General features: G+C 30.7%; 1 protein-coding gene and 3 long non-coding RNA genes across 5 annotated transcripts; 3 read left to right on the top strand and 1 right to left on the bottom strand.

Moving 5' to 3' along the window:
- Positions 1-1,106: 1,106 nt before the first annotated feature.
- Positions 1,107-2,020, top strand: LOC121207725 (uncharacterized). The gene is made up of 2 exons (XR_005902842.1): positions 1,107-1,359; positions 1,720-2,020. It is a non-coding gene; the product is annotated as an uncharacterized lncRNA (long non-coding RNA).
- A 535-nt stretch (positions 2,021-2,555) lies between these two features.
- On the bottom strand, positions 2,556-9,038 carry LOC121207724 (phosphomannomutase/phosphoglucomutase). Of its 2 annotated transcripts, XM_041078092.1 has the most exons (18): positions 8,887-9,034; positions 7,938-8,162; positions 7,617-7,683; positions 6,933-7,116; positions 6,418-6,470; positions 5,811-5,899; positions 5,396-5,623; positions 5,145-5,209; positions 4,969-5,029; positions 4,765-4,882; positions 4,607-4,688; positions 4,413-4,485; positions 4,280-4,341; positions 3,681-3,776; positions 3,381-3,535; positions 3,205-3,301; positions 3,051-3,128; positions 2,556-2,960 (listed from the first exon to the last, which is right to left on the bottom strand). In XM_041078092.1, the coding sequence occupies exons 1-18, from the start codon at positions 8,891-8,893 to the stop codon at positions 2,853-2,855; spliced, it is 1,848 nt and encodes a 615-aa protein (XP_040934026.1). In that variant the 5' UTR covers positions 8,894-9,034; the 3' UTR covers positions 2,556-2,852. The 2 variants fall into 2 exon arrangements, with proteins under 2 accessions (XP_040934026.1, XP_040934027.1); XM_041078093.1 differs by lacking the exon at positions 7,938-8,162 and having other exon boundaries at positions 8,887-9,038.
- Positions 9,039-12,126: 3,088 nt separating this feature from the next.
- Positions 12,127-12,845, top strand: LOC121207722 (uncharacterized). Its single transcript, XR_005902841.1, has 2 exons — positions 12,127-12,440; positions 12,557-12,845. It is a non-coding gene; the product is annotated as an uncharacterized lncRNA (long non-coding RNA).
- Positions 12,846-13,729: 884 nt separating this feature from the next.
- LOC121207721 (uncharacterized) lies at positions 13,730-16,702 on the top strand. The gene is made up of 2 exons (XR_005902840.1): positions 13,730-15,624; positions 15,716-16,702. It is a non-coding gene; the product is annotated as an uncharacterized lncRNA (long non-coding RNA).
- The last annotated feature ends 1,127 nt before the right edge of the window (positions 16,703-17,829 follow it).

Here is a 17,829-nt window from a genome sequence, read left to right as displayed (position 1 = left end):
ATATAAAAATGAAATAATAGCAGGCCTAGTAATGTGTAAATATAAACAAATGCATGAAGAGAATAAAACCATCGAATACATGAATAAATAAATAAAGATGCATAAAACATGACAAAAGAAAAATGACAATGATGACGAAAACAATAATAATAGCAATAGTATAAAATGATAATAATACATATGGTATTAAAATATATATAATAATAGAGACAAAAAAATATATATGATATAAAAAATATACGAGATATATATGAAATGAGTACATAATAGTTAGAAAAATATACATAATAGAATGTACAAACAATATGATATTTACAATATATATGTACATAATATATATGATATGCATGACATAATATTAATATACGTGTGCATAATATGGAGTATTATATATATATATTAAAAGGATGCATATATACAAATGCATTAACAAAACAATAATACCAAAAATTAATAATAATAATATATAAATGTAGATGTATATGTATAGGTTAAAGATATATACACATATAATAATACATACACTAATATTATTATCAAATATAATGGGAGCAAAAATAGATATAACATATCTGTGTATAGTATTTAAGTGCGTATACATGAAATATACATTGGGAATAATAATATATAAAAACTATAAACATATACATAAAATATATATATATAAGTGTTAAATGGAAAATAAAAAGATTACTAAATAATATTATAAACATGCTAATAATAACAATAAGAATAATAACTAAAATGATAAATAATATTAAAAATAAAAAGAAGGGAAAAAATAATACAAAAAAAAATCGTATTTAATATGAAAAAGGGACTGAATTCGAAACAAAACGAAGTTTTGGGGCCGATTTAAAAAATAATAAAGGATAAATGGACTAATTTGAAAATGCGCGCGACTGTGGAGGGACAAAAGGGAAATTTTCCCGAGTCCTTAAAACGACGTTGCAGAAGGGAGGATCGGATCACGAACGCTATAAATTTCAGGGCCAATTTAAAAGAAATTAAAACCTGATTGCAAAACATATAAAAAGCGAAAGGACTGGGCATGGAATTAGCCCTTAAGAGCAAAAACTCGCGGATCCCAGGTAAGACGGGTCGGGTCTTCGGGTCGCGCCTAAACGGCGCCGTTTCTGGGTTTTAAAATGGCCGGGCAAAACGGTGCGTTTTGCCGGCCTATATAAGACATTTGTTTTTTTTATTTTTTTCATTTCTCCTCTCTTCTCCTTCAAAAAAAACCCAAATCCTCTCTCCCTCTCTCAGTCTGTCGGCCCAGAAGCCGGCGAGGTGCAGGCCGAGCGCCGCCGTGTCCCCGTCGCTCCGGCCACCGTACACGGTGGCCGGAAATCACCTCAGGTATAAAATTTTCAATTTTTTTCTTGTTTTATATATTTATTTAATGATGCATGTTGTTTTAATAAACATAAATAATATGTGCTAATAATGTTCAAAGAAAGAGTAAAAGAAAGGGCAAAATAATAAATAAAAAAAAACAGTAGATAGACCTTTAGATCGGTCTTCGAAATTCTGTGTTGCAAGTTCGTGTTTGTGTTACAAAGCCTTTTTGATTGTTAATCTCCTTGATATATTTCGAATGGAATGAAAATTAAGAGCCTAAAAATCCAACCCTTACACCCGATCCGCATTGTGGCTTTTATAGCCTATTTTTTCAGATCTTCTTCTCTGCGCATTGCTCTTTCCCTTTTAATGCTGCAGGTACAAGTGGGCGGTGGCACAGTGGCGGTGCTTGCAGGAGATGTGACTGGGGCGGCGGGATGGGACTGATGGCAGAGGCAGCAGCAGTTTGGGGGGCTAGGGTTTATTTTTTGTGTTAAGGTTTTTTGGGCTGTAATTGTTTTGGGTTGGGCTAGGTTATTTGTTTAGTTTGGGTTTGGGGATTTTGGGCCCAAAATTGAGCCTGTACATCGTACATCAATCAACCCCAAATTAAATACCATTAGTTTTTGTATCTCTAATCAACCTCAAAATAATACTAAACTCTAAATTTTATATTTTACTTTGTTGTTATTATTAATTAATTTTATTTATTTAATTAACATAAAGAGTTAGAATAATTAGGGTTAATAGTTTACTTTAGCGTCATTATTATTTAATTAAGTGGAATAATTAAAGTTGAAAGATTATTAAGGAAAATTTGATTTCATGTAGGGCTCTACTTTTCTTAAATGTTGGTCTCATTTTGTTCCATGTCCCTACATTCGATAACATTTGAAATTTACTGTATTTATTTTTAATTTTTAATTTTTTAATTTAATAATTAGAGTCCAATTGATATCCAACTTCTATTAAATTAGATTGGGGGACACTTGGCAAATGCTATATATAAAAAAGAAGTTGAATTGAAAGTTGATATTATTTTTATTATTTTAAATTCATATAAGTTTTTTTTTAGAAGGTCATATAATTTATGAGGGTAAGTTATTTCACAATTATCAATTAAACTTCAATTATTTATTAAAAAAAAGTAAAGATACTTAAAAATGTATTTCACCCAAATATCCGAATGCTAAATAAATATTATTTAAACGTAATTATAAATATATAATATTAATATTGGATAATATAGAGAAACAAAACAACGTAGGTGCAAGTAAAACCATGGATATTGCTGTTAAGATTGGATATACATATATATATCTTCAGACTTATCTCTATTATTGTTTTCAAGTAACATCACCCCCCCCCCTCCCCCCTCTCTCCAAAAAAAAATATACAAAGAAACTTCCTCAAAACTACAATTATTACACTAGCAAGCCAGCTCAAAGCAAAAGAGGCAGCCATTGGAACACAATACTCAAATGCTGAAAGGCACGAGCCATTCAGTGTCATTAAGGTTGGACAAATTTGTCTAAAGCAGATGTGTCCAATGCTTGAAATTCCTTCACTGCAGCAGATACTTCGAGTCCGAGTTTCACTGCATCTTCATGGCTTGGCGCCTACAACACGTGTTGTTTATATTAGTATCGAATCAGTTAATTACAATGCTTATGACAACTTATGAAATTCTTTGCATACTACATTCATACCTCGATGTTAAGAGGGAGGACGGGATCATGAAGTGAAAGCCTAAGGAGAAACCACCCTCCGAACCCGGAAACTCGAACCTGTTTTCAAAGGGAGTTAGGAAAAACCTGTTTCCGTAAGGTGGTGAAAGAAAGCCTATATCTAACTTCTAGTTACCCCTTCATAGTTCACAGTTGCTTTCTGAAGCTTGGGGTTTGAAGCAATGGAGTTTCCCAAGTGTTGCAGCACTGCTTCTCCGTATTCCCGGAAGGATCTGTGAGTTTCTAACAGTCAGCAACTTTAACAGAAATTATGCGGACATAAAAAGATCAGAGCAATATAGTGCACCATACCGTCCTTTAAGATCGGGATGATTCTGATTAATCTTTAGTCGCAGCTCCACAGCAATAGCTGGTTCCTCCAGACCCTCGACCAGATCGGTTAAAACTTTGCTTCCAACACCTTTGCCGGAAGCCCTTGCTGAAGCAAGTTTATTTAGGAGTTTGACCTGCACTCAGCAGAAGGTCAAATGGAATTGTATGAGATGGACAAGTCGATGCTGTATATTAAGTCAATGTTTTCATTGATATATATGGGCCAACCTAATACATGCAAGAATAGGCTTCTCTGCAACATAAAATTAAACAGCTTACCATCAAGTATGCCCCATCATCAAGCCAGTGATTCTCTTTAAGAGCTCCATGGCCACTGGTTTCTATAGCTAGATGTGATTCCTCTCCGATAGAGTTCTGTCAGCAATTATTTTACTTCAGTACAGGTAAGAAAGAACTGAAAGTTCGACGAGATGATGGGCCATGGTGTAAATAGGTGACAAGGATCTTCGGTACCGAATGATAACATGATTAAGAAGGAAGGTTCCAAAGGATGAAAACAAATAAAGAATTTCATCAATGACTAATGTCGGAAAATAGTCAGCATCAATCTGTCGATTAAAGTATATCTACATTTGTAAATGGCAATGGCCTAATGATCAGCACTAGTGATCGGGCAAAATAATTCATGCTAAGTTGTTGATATTCCATCCACTTATTTCGATAGCACTCTACTAGCAGAATTATAACTGATATAAGTTGTTGATAGCCCATTCACTTATTTAGATAGCACTCTACCAGCGGAACTACACTGATATAAGTTGTTGATATCCCATTCACTTCTTTCGATAGCACTCTACCAGCAGAACTATAACTGATATAAATATTGAAAAGCTAAGGTAAATGAATATGAAACTTACCAATCGAATCGCCTCGTCAATGACATTCTTATAGCCTCTTTTGAATCTATGGTGCTTTCCCCCTAAAAGAAATTGAGACTATCATTTTGTTGGCAAAGCAAGTACATACATGTCAATTCCGTTTGTGTCGTACCAAGTTTCTTTTCAATGAATGAAGTAAGCCCGTCTGAAGTCACACTGTCCGTAACGATGGTCGTTCCTGGATGCTGAAGGGAACAAGATGAGGAGATTAAATGTAAGAGGAAAACGGCATTGGAAAAGAAATTTTAAAACTTCCACTTGTTTATAAAGGGGGTGTTGAAAATGTAGATTCAGAAAAAATCTTACTTCCTCAAGAACAATGGCGGACATTAAAGCAATCAAGCGATTTCGATTGAGTTCACGTCCGGTAGAATCCACAGCAGCAGACCTTTAAGAAAATGCTTATGAGAGAGGAAAAATAAAAAGCTTTGATAAAGCCGACATATAGGTAGTGAACCTATTACCTATCTACATCTGTATCAAAGATGATCCCCAAGTTGGCCTTGTTGTCTAGAACTGCTTGTGTAATAGCTTTCATCGCAGCCTTATCCTCAGGGTTTGGAATATGATTTGGAAACATACCTGATCCCATAACCACATATCACTTATACTATTAATATGTAAATACAAAATTAAAATATGGGATAGTTTCCAGGAAAAAAAGATACCGTCTGGCTCCAAGAACTGACTACCAGAAGTGATGGCACCAAGAGGCTCGAGTACTTTTGCCTGGGAAAAGCAATTAGAATAGATAGCTCAGAACCGACCCAGGAAACATATTGCAGTCAGAATAATATCAATAAAAAAATAAAGATACGCAGTTGATGGACTCAAGAAAACCTACTGCAAAAAACCCTCCTGCACCATTTCCTGCATCAACAACAATGTGGAATCCTTCCAATGGCTTCTCTAATAGTTGATAACACCAAACAACGATTAGTGAGATAAAGTTAAAGAACCTTATTAGTTCTGATAATATATTATACGACCTTCGTGATAAAGTAAAGACATGCAGCTTGGCTTATATTGCACTTCCAATGACGAAGAAAGAAAGAAAGATCGATAATTAATCATTTAAATTCAGGAAGCTATTACCTATATTCCCAGCAGCCTTTCGGACTGCCTTCACAAGATCAGATGTATAAACGGCCATATAGTCAACCTTTTTAACTGATTCAGAAGCCTTTACTGAGTAACCTTTGGCAAGGAAATTACTGTATATACTCGCAGCACGTTCCAAGATGTCTTTTATGTCATTTTTCCCAAGACCTCCGTCACTCGTGAAGAACTTGAACCCATTCCTGTTATAAGGTAGGTGACTAGCTGTTCACAATATAAAAGTTTATTAGGAAACAAATTAACTTTGAAAAGTATTCCAATTTAAAATTTAAAAATCCTGTTTTCACGATATAGTTCATCAAATATAATGATTACGACACTCCATTGCTGAACCTTTTACATGTTCAAGGATGGTATCGGCTATCCACAGAAGAGCATAGTGATAAACTACCTGTTATCATAATGGCCCCATCAGCTGGACATAAGATTGCCTCGTCTTCTGTAAGTGTACTATTAAACATTGCCGGTGTAGATGCTAAACTGCAAAAAGGAAAAAAAGACATGAATTAATTCTCAATAATATACTCACTAAGACTAGTTCTAGAGTTCATAATAGTTAATAGAAAAACTATAAACTACGAACTACATCAATCGATAAAACTGCTTGCATGTATTCAGAAAGGAAGCACCTGAATTATAGCCATAGTTTGATTTGTTTGACCTCAAAATAGGTTGCCAAATACTCTACATTGAAACCAAAACAAGCTCAGACAGCTAGTAGAGAAGCTGACCGGAATTACTTTTCTCATCCTAAAACTACAATTTAAGACAAGCTTAAAAAGTTCAGGTAAACTGTTCACTTTGAACATGTCATAAATCCTGCCTGTCTCCAACAAGAAATCAAGAATCTAAATCTCCAACCCTAGAACTTGGTTGAGACTTGTAATTTCAAACTGGATTACACATGCTTAGACCCATTAACCATTCCATGACAGACCGTTAAGTATTTATGTCATCCAATTATTAGATTAACATTAAAATAGAACACTGTAACTCACCCATATTGAACAACATCAAGTCCTGCACTAGCAATGCCTCGAGAAACAGCATCCTGAAAAGCCAAACAAATTTGTTCAAAGGCACAAAATTTTCTGTAGCATTAATGATTCTAGTAATATAAGTCAAAAAGAGCATTCATACACTCCCTGTTTTTGAATATTTATTAAATCAGATTACACATTTTTGCATAGAACTGGCCCTGAGAAATGTAAATACTATCCCCAATGAAACTGAAATTTTTGTTTCTTACTCTTTATATATAAAATTTGAAAATAACTATCAAAGTTATATGCGAAAGCTTTGCCACAGAGTTCAACTATAAGTAGCATCATACTAAATAGGCAAGGGTTACCACATATGTCATGGTTGATGATAGAAGTAACAATAAGAAGTTCCCACGACTTGAAAAATACTTTTCAAACAGGAACAATGTAAAATCTACAGATAGCAGGCGGATAAGATTCATATAAACTATTACACTACATTACACTGAATACTAAGGTAAGGGAAATACCTGTAATTTCTGTGCAGATATACGAGAATCATGACCAATGGAAACTCTCAACTTTCGAGATGCATCAACCTTTTTCTTATCTAACAACCATGCAGCAAAACCAGCAGCTATTGCTTCTGTAACTGGCTCAGTAAGGCTCACAGGTTCTCCCTCAACACCAGAAACAGCCACACCTCTAATATCACTGTATGATCATTAAGGGAATGAATGAAGAAGCAATCCTTGATCACCATAGAAAAACAGTTAAAAAAAATTAAAAACAATAAAAACAATAAAAAGGCATTTTGGTTCCATTACAATACTAAAGACCTGTAAACTAAAGTGGCAGCACTGCCTAAAAAGAGAAAGCTTACTTGTACTGTTAGGACCAGTGGATAAAGTATGTATATCATAACAAGTCCACCAGGAATTTATCCTATCAGGTCATCTTATACATCCTACTGCTAAACTGTTAATAAACAGGATACACAGCCACCATTCAATAGGATCAAAAGCCACAGAAAATTTGTTTTAAAATTAATCCAAAAGACATGAGTAATAGACTTGAAATGCAGTTAAGATCAGATAATCCAAGGAGAGAAGAATATAATATATGCGGACTACTTGTTGAGGAACAGTCATGCTAAAATATAAATTAAGAAAGTTATAAGTTTAAATGCATGGTGCAATGGATGGACTTCTCACCTGCCATTCTGAAGCTTCAGAAAATCGACTTTGTCCAGAGATGGTATTGCAGTAGCAGATGAAGCAGCTGCAGTAAAAGTTTCAAAGGAAAATACAACACTTCAGAAGATAGATATCTTTTAAATTTCAATGGACCATACAAAGAGAAAATTTCAAAGTTGTTATAACATCCTACAAATGGAATCTACCCTGATAACCAAAAAGATAAATACAATGCCAATCCGATGAATGGTGACAACAAAAAGAAATTTAGTCTTTTATTTCATTTAACACACATATTGTTGTATTTGATATGAACCAAATAGAGAGACTTGAACGGACCGTTGCAGTAAAAAGTTCTTCGGTTAACAAAACCATTCTGATATTTCAGTAGTTTGCGCATTTGCATGGAGGAGTTGCTAGTCCATGCTAACTTCCCTCCATGAAAAGGAGGCAAGGCGCGCATATAAGGGACACAAATGTCCCTTTGATATTGGGTCCCGAACTGCCTATTCTGTTGGTAGAACTGTGCAATAAAAACATTTTGAACAACCTTCCCTGACAATGCTGCATGAAATTTGCAATTTTATCAGATTTACACAAGGGTAAACTCTTCATTAATAGCTCAGAGTCATCTACATCATTATCAATCTTCAACTCCAATCAGAACCCATAATTTTCACCAACTGTGTTCCTTTAACTTGCTTTAGTATTTAGTTAACCTCATCATTAACTATTATTATTCAATAAAATCAAAATTTTCATTCCTGTTAGTGTATCCATTCTTTTTTCTATTCATTTTTTTTTATTCACTTAAAAGTTCATATTCTTTTAACAGCCCACCCCAATAAATGGGAGAATAAAAAAAAAAGACAAGAAGAAGAAATGTGGCGGCCTCTAAGCAAGTATAAAAAAAGGGGAACTTAGGCAAAAGCAAGAATCACAAACCAGCCATCACTATTGAACTTATTTAACTATTAAGCAAATCAGAAGCAGGAACTCAATTATAATTCATTAATAATTATCAACAACAAATCCAAATTTAAAAAAAAGTTGAATATTTTAATCAAACCCAAATTTCAGAAACATAGTAAAGATTAATTCAATGACTAAACAAATGTAAGATATAAGGCATAAACTAACAAGGGTTCATCCATATTTACTCAAATAACAAGATAGCATCAAATTCCCATAAAAAATTATTAATCAAGAGATATGTAATTAACCAAAAGAAGAGAGCTTTTGTGTTAAAATAAGAGGGAAAATGAATGAAAAATTGAAAACTTTTTACCTGCCATTTGAAGAGGTGGAAGGTTTGATCAGAAAGAGAATAAAATCAATGGGCTGAGAAAAAGAGGAAGTGAAACAAAAATTGGGGGTGCTGAGGAAAGAAAGAGTAGCTGGGTAATCTCAGAAGCTGCCAGATGCCTGCCGAATTTTATATTTTTAAACGCATTGGACAGTTTACCCCTGGTGAATACAATAAGTTAATATACTATATAGTACTTAAGATTGTCTTTAATATTCAATTTAGTACTTAAAATTTTTTTATCTCAATTTAGTACCTAAGTTTGGATTCAATATTCAATTCGGTACTCAGACCAAATAACCTAATAGATGTTTGACACATGTACTTTAGTAAAAGAATAAAGGTATTTAACTGGAACAAAAAAGCTTAAGTATCAAATTGAAAAAGTTCGGGTACCAAAATGAACATTGAAGCTAAACTCTAGTACTCATTAGGACAAAAAACTCAAGTATCATATTATACATTAAATTCAAATTCAAGTACCAAATAATGTATTAACGCTAAGTTAATTACCAAGATTTTAATTTTTTTTATAAAGAAATTAAGGCCTTGTTTGATAAACCATTGAAAAAATTAAATCCATTGAAAATAATTTAACCTTTTTACACATGTTTAATAATCCAAAATAAAAACAATCTTATGAAATTCTATAAAAAATGTGAAAAATAATAATTAAATATTTATTACTTAATAGAAAATATTTTTAATTAATTTAATTTAATATTATATTATCTTATAAAAATTTACATTTAAAATTTAATTTTTTATTTAGAATAAAGAGAAATATTTAAAAATTAAAGTTAAAACGTAGAATTTTTAATAATTTAAATTTAAATTTAAATTTTTTAAAAAATATAATTAGATTTCGTAATAATTTGAAGTAATATATTAAATAATTTTATAACTTAAATTCAATATTTATTTTTTTAGCACTTAAATTTTTAATATTTATTCTTTTTAACACTTTATTTTTTAATTTATCAAACAACACGTAAATTAAAGAATTATTTTTTTAATACCAAAAGTAATTTTTTAATGATTAATGGAATCCTTATATTATTAAATAATATGTTTTTAATTAAAAATAAATTTATTTTCAATAAAATCTCATGGATCATAATCAGTTTTTTTATTGTGCTTAATAGTAATTCATTTATTTTAAATTTATTAAATAATTGATTAAAAATAAGCTTAAAATATTTAGAACATATTTAAGTTTAGAATATATTTAGGGATAATATAATTTTTCGCACTTGAACTTGTTAATTAAATTCATTTTGGTATTATACTTTTTTTGGTCCATTTTCACACTTTAACTTGACAATTAGATTCATTTTGGTTCTTGGACTTGAATAATATAAAAGTTCGATAATGTGACACTTTAAGATTGTGTCACATCATCACTTGAAAAATAAAAAATTTATAAAAGTTTTCAGGTGATGACGTGGTACAAACTCATAGTGTCACATTCAATGTTTTAATAACCGAATCAGTGGTTGAACGGGTTAGACTATCGATGCTTGATTAACCAATTTGATCAACTTGACCACCGGATCAACAAATTAAATAATTAATTAATTTTTCATAAAAATAAAAAAACTATTAAACCAGTCCAACCTGTTCAATTGTCAATTTCTATCCCAATTTTTGATTTTTACCAATTTCAAGTATTTCTTGAGTCAATCTTTTCAACCCATGTATTCGGACCATTATATCAATCAGTTCTCAGTCCATCTAATCCAGTCTTGTTCCAATAGTATTGGTCACATCATCAAATCTCCATAGATTCCACATTTAGGGATCAAATGTTTCAAGGATCAAATTGAACAAAAAAATGTATGAGTACTAAGAACAAAAAAATATATGAGTACTAAAGTGAACATAATTATCAAATTCAAAAACCAAAATTCACATTATCCCTAAAACTTATTATGCTTGTAAATAGAAAAGCATTTTAAAACTAATTAAATTCATTCTTAAAAAAATTAGAAGAATGAATAAAAAATAAAAATAAATAGAGAAATTAATATTTTCTTACAAAAAGATATCACTATTTATTTATATAATTTTATGTGGCAGAGTATATTATTTGTGAAATATAAAAAAATATTTTTTAAATTTTAATTATATATATAACCTTGTGAAAGAAAAAAAAAATTCTCCTAGAAGGGTGCTAAATAATATCTCTTTATGTAACTCCTTTTATATGATATATAAAATATCTCTTATTCCATGGAATATCCAAATTAATTCTAACATAAAAACAATTTGTCCCCCTCTTTTTTCTGTCTTTTCTCTACCAAAAATATCCTTTAGATAATTAATTTTTTTATATAAAAATATTTTTCCTTTTTAAAAAGAAAAAGACAAATGAGCAAAACCTAAAAACTAATAAAATTCAGTTGATTCAAGAATCAATATTAATTAATTGAACAAGATTTAAAAAATTAATTGAACCAAAGGCTAAATTAATTGAAATAGATTTTATAAGTTTTTAACAATTTTCTTTTCAAATTTTTAATATTTATTTAATTTAAATCTAATAGATTAGTTTAATCAATTTAACCATCGACCTATAAAATAGATTTTAAGCCTCCTTTAAAAATTAGAGTACTGGATTTAAATTTTTTTAAAAAAAATTTGGAGCCCATTACTATTTTTTGAATTAATGTATTATACTATTCTTTTTAAAGTATTATGAATTACTAAAAACTCTATCACACATATATGCGTATGAAAATCATGTATTTAGAATACGAATTTATGTTTAAAAATAACATATAATAAATAATGAAATGTATAATTTAAAACTAATTAATAATAGCATATGAAATATAAGTTCAAAGATGCATATTTTTTATTTTAAATAAAAACCTAAAGTGCCTACAAATAGTATAATTTATTGTTTAAAGTACCTACAAATAGTATATATTTTTTTTAGAGATATCAATTTTTTTCAATATCGAAAGGTGCTTTTACCAAAAAAAATAAACTAGAAGAAGGAACAAATGAATAAACTAAAATATTGAGCTAATTACGCCAATGACTTAGTGGCATACGTATGCGAGTTTCAAGTTAATTGACATAAAGTACAAAATTTGATCCTGTGTTTGTAAATCATTTCTCCAATTTCCGTTGTAATGTTTTTGTCTAATTTATTAAAAAAATCGAAGTATTGAAAACCACAACTAAAACGGAATCGTTTCAACAAACAAAAGTCAACCTAGTTGACGAGTGAAAGGTGCAATGCAGGTCGGCTTCAAAGTTCAAAAATCCTAGCAGAAAAAACCCATCCTCTTCTCTTAATTAAATTCTCAATTTTCACAGTATTAACAAATTTAGGAATTAGGGTTTTCTCTGAAATTTCATGAGAAATCCCCTCAAAATTCATGGAAGATGATCGAGATGGTGTTGAACGATCGTTTAGGGAAGAAGGTGTGCGTGAAGTGCAACGACGACGACACCATCGGAGACTTGAAAAAGCTGGTGGCGGCTCAAACCGGTACCCGAGCAGACAAGATACGAATCCAGAAACGGTATATGAAGTTGTGAATTTGGGTTTCTTTCTATTCCAAACTTAAATAAAAACACAGCAAGTTTAGAACAGCTATTATTAGCGACAAAACTAACAATCAATTATTACTAACATTAGTAACATCAGCTGCATTTACTTTCTGAGTCTGCCACATCCCAACTACGATAAAGACAACGAGGGCAAGCAGACGCCAATGAAAGGAGCCAATGCTTTGCAATAACCATTGCAGCAATCATCCGAATAAATGCAGTAGGCAATGTCGAGAAAGCATTCCTCGACAGCAACTAGAGTGGCCGCTGCTAAAAGTATGTTGCCATTACAATTCAATCTCTTCATTGACTTTTTAATTTGAATATCAAGTTCATTTCATCGCATTTTCAAATTTATTTATAATGTTTTGCTTGAAGTCTAGTAAACAAGTTCGGATATACAGGTATATTACACCACGCCAGTTACTCATCCAAGCTGAGTATATATATATATATCAGGTTATCCGTTCAGACTAAACCTATATCATGACACATCAAGTTATTCATCCGAGTTAAACCTGTGTCACATAATACCTGAGAATCTACAACAAATGTTGGATCTCACTAACATCTATAATAAGTGCGCACAAGACCCTATTTGCATACCAATTGTATCCTAACCTTTACTAAGTTCACACAGACACCAATTTTCATACATATCACACTTTGTAAAAGGGGTAACGTTTTTTTATTCCATACCATGTCAGCATTTGCATTTTCACATTTGTACCCTATTTTATTTCATAATCATCAATCACTACACAATATTTCAATTCAATCCATTACTAGTCAAATGTACCAAATTCCATAATATTGCAACCATATAGAAACATTTATATATATTAAATTAAATACAAACATACAGTTATAATACAAAGTGAGATAATAAATTCCAAATGAACTTGTTCAAAATGTGAAAAGAGTGAATGCTTTAGAGACTAATCCACAAATTTAACTTTTCCCCTATTAACTCCAATTTGATCCAAATCTTAATCTATACAATTATTTTATATAACCAATCAATAATTCCATTTTTCAATTTTCCCATATTTTACATTTTATTTAATTTAGTCTCTAAACTCAGAATAAACATAACTTTAAATTTTTAGTTTTGGATTAAAATTCATTTTCACATACTTTCATTAAGGACCTTATACTTTCTATTTCTAACAAAATTTTATGATAGATTTTACTTTTATTCAATTTAGTTCATAATGTAACAAACTTAACAATTAAACTAAATTAACTTTGCAATCTAGTCCTTTTCATAATCTAAGCTTAAAAACTATCAATCCCAAGCCTAATTATTCAAGAAATCAACAATTAAAACTTTAAAAAACTTTAATAAATTTACAAATTGGTAAACCAAGCTCCCATTACCTCAAATCTATAAAAATTACAAGAAAAGAACTTGAATTTATGTACTAATTGAAAACCAAATGTCTTGAGATTTCTTTGAAGTTTTCTTTAGGTCTTAGCTATGGTAGGCGGTTGGGGGAGTGAAGAAGATGGCAAAAATTCCGCTAACTTTTACCTTATATACTATAATTAATCCTTAATTATTTAATTTAATTAGTTACATCATGTTTTAATTAACTTGATCTACCATTAATCAAGTTTAGAGGAAACTTTCATCACCATCCACTAACTTTCATTTAAAGATGGTTTAATTACCAATTTGGACTTTTGTCTAATTTCTATTTAAGTCCTCAAGCCTTTTCCCAATTAAAAATCTGTAGTGATTAAACTTTTACAATTTAGTCCCTAAACCTTAATTAGCTATTAATTCAGAAAAATTATTGGTCACACCTTTAATAAATTTTTATATTATCATTGTAAATATTCATATTTAATATTTATGGACTCGGTTTTCAAAAATTAGATTCTGAAACCCCTGAAAATTGGGGCATTACACTTCCTACTAATCACACCTATGAAAAGAAAAATGATATTTTCCATCTTTCTATTTTTCTATCCTTCAATTTTCCATCTTTCCAATTTTTTCAACTCTACCAATCAAAGCCTAATAGAATCAAATTAATCAATTTGGTTTGGTTAATTATTTATTTTTAATCATATTGGATTGTTTTAAATAGGCATAATGATAAATTTAGCAATTAACTTTTATATCTTTTGTTATTTTGCCCCCTTTTTTGTTATAGCTAAATTTGGTACTCAACCTTTTTAGAAAAGTCAAATTTAACCATCATCCATTCAGAAAAAAGTCGACTTGTTGTTTTTTATGGAAATATTGTCTAAAATATTACATTTTTAAACATGGTAGCTTGCATGACAATCCACATGTATTTAATTATAATTTTTTGAATTTTTATGAACTATTTATATATTTATTTTGATTCTTTTTGAATTTTTTATAATTATTTGTTGACGTGGCAAACAAGATAAATAATATCATATCAACATGAAATATACATAAACTGCCACATTAATTACCATGCCAACATCGTTAGGAAATTAATGTTTTAATGATCATTTCCATTTAGAAAAGCAATTCAACTCTTTTTAAAAGGTTGAGCGCTAAATTTAGCTAAAAAAAAAAGAGACAAATTGACAAAATATTAACGTTGAGAACTAAATTTATCATTATGCTTTTTAAATAATAGTGATGTTTTAAAAACTAAGCTAAATGAATTGGAGTGAAAGTAACATGATTTACTTTTTTTTTTCTTTTAATTTTTAGAATTTAGAATTTTATATATAAATTATCTTATATTTTTTATTTAGTGTCCACATTGTATAACATTTGTCCCCCTTTGGCCAAATTGTATTTCATATAATTCGCCCCCTTAAGCCATAATATTATACTTTATTTTAGCAAAGTATTTTTCAGTTTTTAATTATATAACTTTAATAATAATCAAATAGTATGATGGGCCCTAAAAGACTAAACTTAGAGGCCCAATATGGACTTTAAAGCCAAATTCCAAAATTAATTGATTTGGTTCATACATACATATTAGGTTAGTGACTTTATTGTTTTTTGATTTGTATGTGTTGCTAATGAGTTATCTTTCTCTGGTACGGTGCCGACATTGCTGAGAGAAAAAGAAAGGAGTTTGATACCAAGACTGAGAGGACAAAGTAAAAAAAATACAAATTATCATTCTCTCGGCTCCTTATGCGAAGGACCTCTTGGTAAATGTTTTGCATAAATTATGTTCTTTCTTTATTTAACTTATTATTTTTTCCTTCTCCTAATATGTTTTTGTTTAATATATTATTATAGTCTTCAGGTTTTTGACTAAATTATAGTCAATAAAAAGATTGAATCTTTTTTCAAGAAAAGGGTGTTAGAAAGCAATAATGATCAATCGATTCCTTATGTCAAATCTTCCCAAGCTCCTGAACGAGATATCAGGTCTTCTCAATCCCAAGCTCTTGCAAGTAATATGCGTGGAGAATGGAACAACTTACAAGCGCTATTTGCTAAAAAGTGTCGATTTGCATACCATGTTCATTGCCTCTCTCATCGTCTCCAATTAACTTTAGTAGCTACATCCAAGGAGGTTTTTCCTATTTGTCAATTTTTTCTTACTTGATTGGTGTAATCAATTTGGTTGCTTCTTCAAGAAAGCGACATGGTCAATTAAGAGACATTAAGACATCTCATACCGCGGAGTTGATTGATAGTGGTGAGCTTGAAACTGGCAAAGGGAAAAATCAAGTCGGTACTCTTCCACATCCAGGTGATACCTGATGGGGATCTCATTTAGCTTCTCTCAATAACTTGATGAGGATGTTCTATTCCGTATATATTGTATTACAAGATATCATCAAGTTTGGCAACTTAATGCTCATCAAATCACGGAATTGCAGAAAGGTTCTACAGTTGCCGAGTTATGTCAAGTGCTAGCTAAGACAAATAAGTCAAGTATTTATCCTCTTCTTGATAGAATTATTCTTCTTGTGCTAACTCTTCCGGTGTCTATTGCAACAATCGAACAAGCATTTTTAACCAAAAATTGTAAAGACAAGGCTTCGCAACAGAATGGAGGACGATTTTCTTTCAACTTACTTGGTGGCATACATCGAAAAAGAGATAGCTCAAGAATTTTGAACAGATTCTATCATTGATGAGTTCGTTTTATGAAAAAGTGGAGGGTGCAATTTAGGATGCCTAGTATTGAGAAATAAGCCTAAGGCCAAGTTTTTTTTTAATTTAGTTTTTGGAATTATAATGATTTTTATAAAAATTTTAGTATAGTATTAGTTATGCTTTTTTGCATATTAGAAAGAAATATTTAGTTTTATATAGTGCAATTTTTTTCTTTTAATTTTTTTATAGTTAAATCTTTCATACTTTCTACAAAATATTAAATTGATTTGTTTGATAAAAAAAAAGTATCCGAGAAGAATTGACACCTTCTTACATTAAAAAGAGATCATTCGGATTTAAAAGTTTCGCCTTGGAGTATAATCCTGGATCCGTCCCAAGTCGTAAGTCTTGTACTTTTTTGAAAATTAAAAATTTAGCCTATGTGCTTTTATTTCTAAGAATTTAGTCTCTCTACTTTTCATATTTCAAAATTCAGGTTCTAACGGTTAACTCACTATTAATTTTTTTTTTGTTAAATTTGTTGGTTTGAGATTTTGAAATATAAAAAAAATATTCATTTGGTAGCCATATAATTAAAACAAATGACGTTCCAATTAACTTGAATTTAAAAAAAAGAAAGAAATACTAACTGAATTTTAAAATTTAGAAAGTAGATACATAAACTAAAATTTAAAATTTTAAAGAGTATAGGGGTTTATGATATACCTTAACCTAAATAGTAACACCATTAGTAAACTGATATATTCGTCCCCTCCGCCATCTCGGGATCAGGATTACGACGGAACGCACCTTCCGAAGTCAACACCATTAGATGTTGTCACACTGAATTTTGTTACAAAGCATGATTATTTTCGTTGTTCATTTATTAGCTTTTTTATTTCTTGATAATTCATAGAAATTTTAGTAATTAATAACAAGAACAACAACAGTAAATGATAACGCCATTAGCCACAAAAGCAACAAATCTTGCGACGAAAGTCATACAACCAAGAAGATGAGGTGGATAAACTGATATTCCTCTCATCGGCCACCTTCGGATCGGAACTACTGTGTCAAGCACGTCCCTATACCAGGACCATAAAGAAAGCAATAGCCACTGCAACAGTCATTTGGATACAGGCAGGGCTAATTGTCGTCGTAGCAGGCATGAGCCGCCGTTGCCAAAAGTAGCAGCGCCACCATTGCAGCCCATAGGAACCGACCAAACTTCTAGCAGTTCATTTTTTGGTTATGTGTGGGGAGCGTCCTTAATTGCTCAAAGGCCATTTATAGAGATACGATGA

The sequence above is a fragment of the Gossypium hirsutum genome, chromosome A10 (genome assembly GCF_007990345.1).
Source record: "Gossypium hirsutum isolate 1008001.06 chromosome A10, Gossypium_hirsutum_v2.1, whole genome shotgun sequence".
In the NCBI taxonomy this organism is placed as follows: Eukaryota; Viridiplantae; Streptophyta; class Magnoliopsida; order Malvales; family Malvaceae; genus Gossypium; species Gossypium hirsutum.
Note: the sequence above shows the minus strand (reverse complement) of the source record. Positions and strands in the feature narration are given on the sequence as shown.

Excerpts from the sequence above, each read along its gene's own strand:
- LOC121207724 (XM_041078092.1), bottom strand. Across the intron at positions 7,684-7,937 it reads AAGAACTTTTTACTGCAACG|CTGCTTCATCTGCTACTGCA; the intron begins GTCCGTTCAAGT and ends CTTTTACTGCAG. Across the intron at positions 2,961-3,050 it reads TCCTCCCTCTTAACATCGAG|GCGCCAAGCCATGAAGATGC; the intron begins GTATGAATGTAG and ends CACGTGTTGTAG.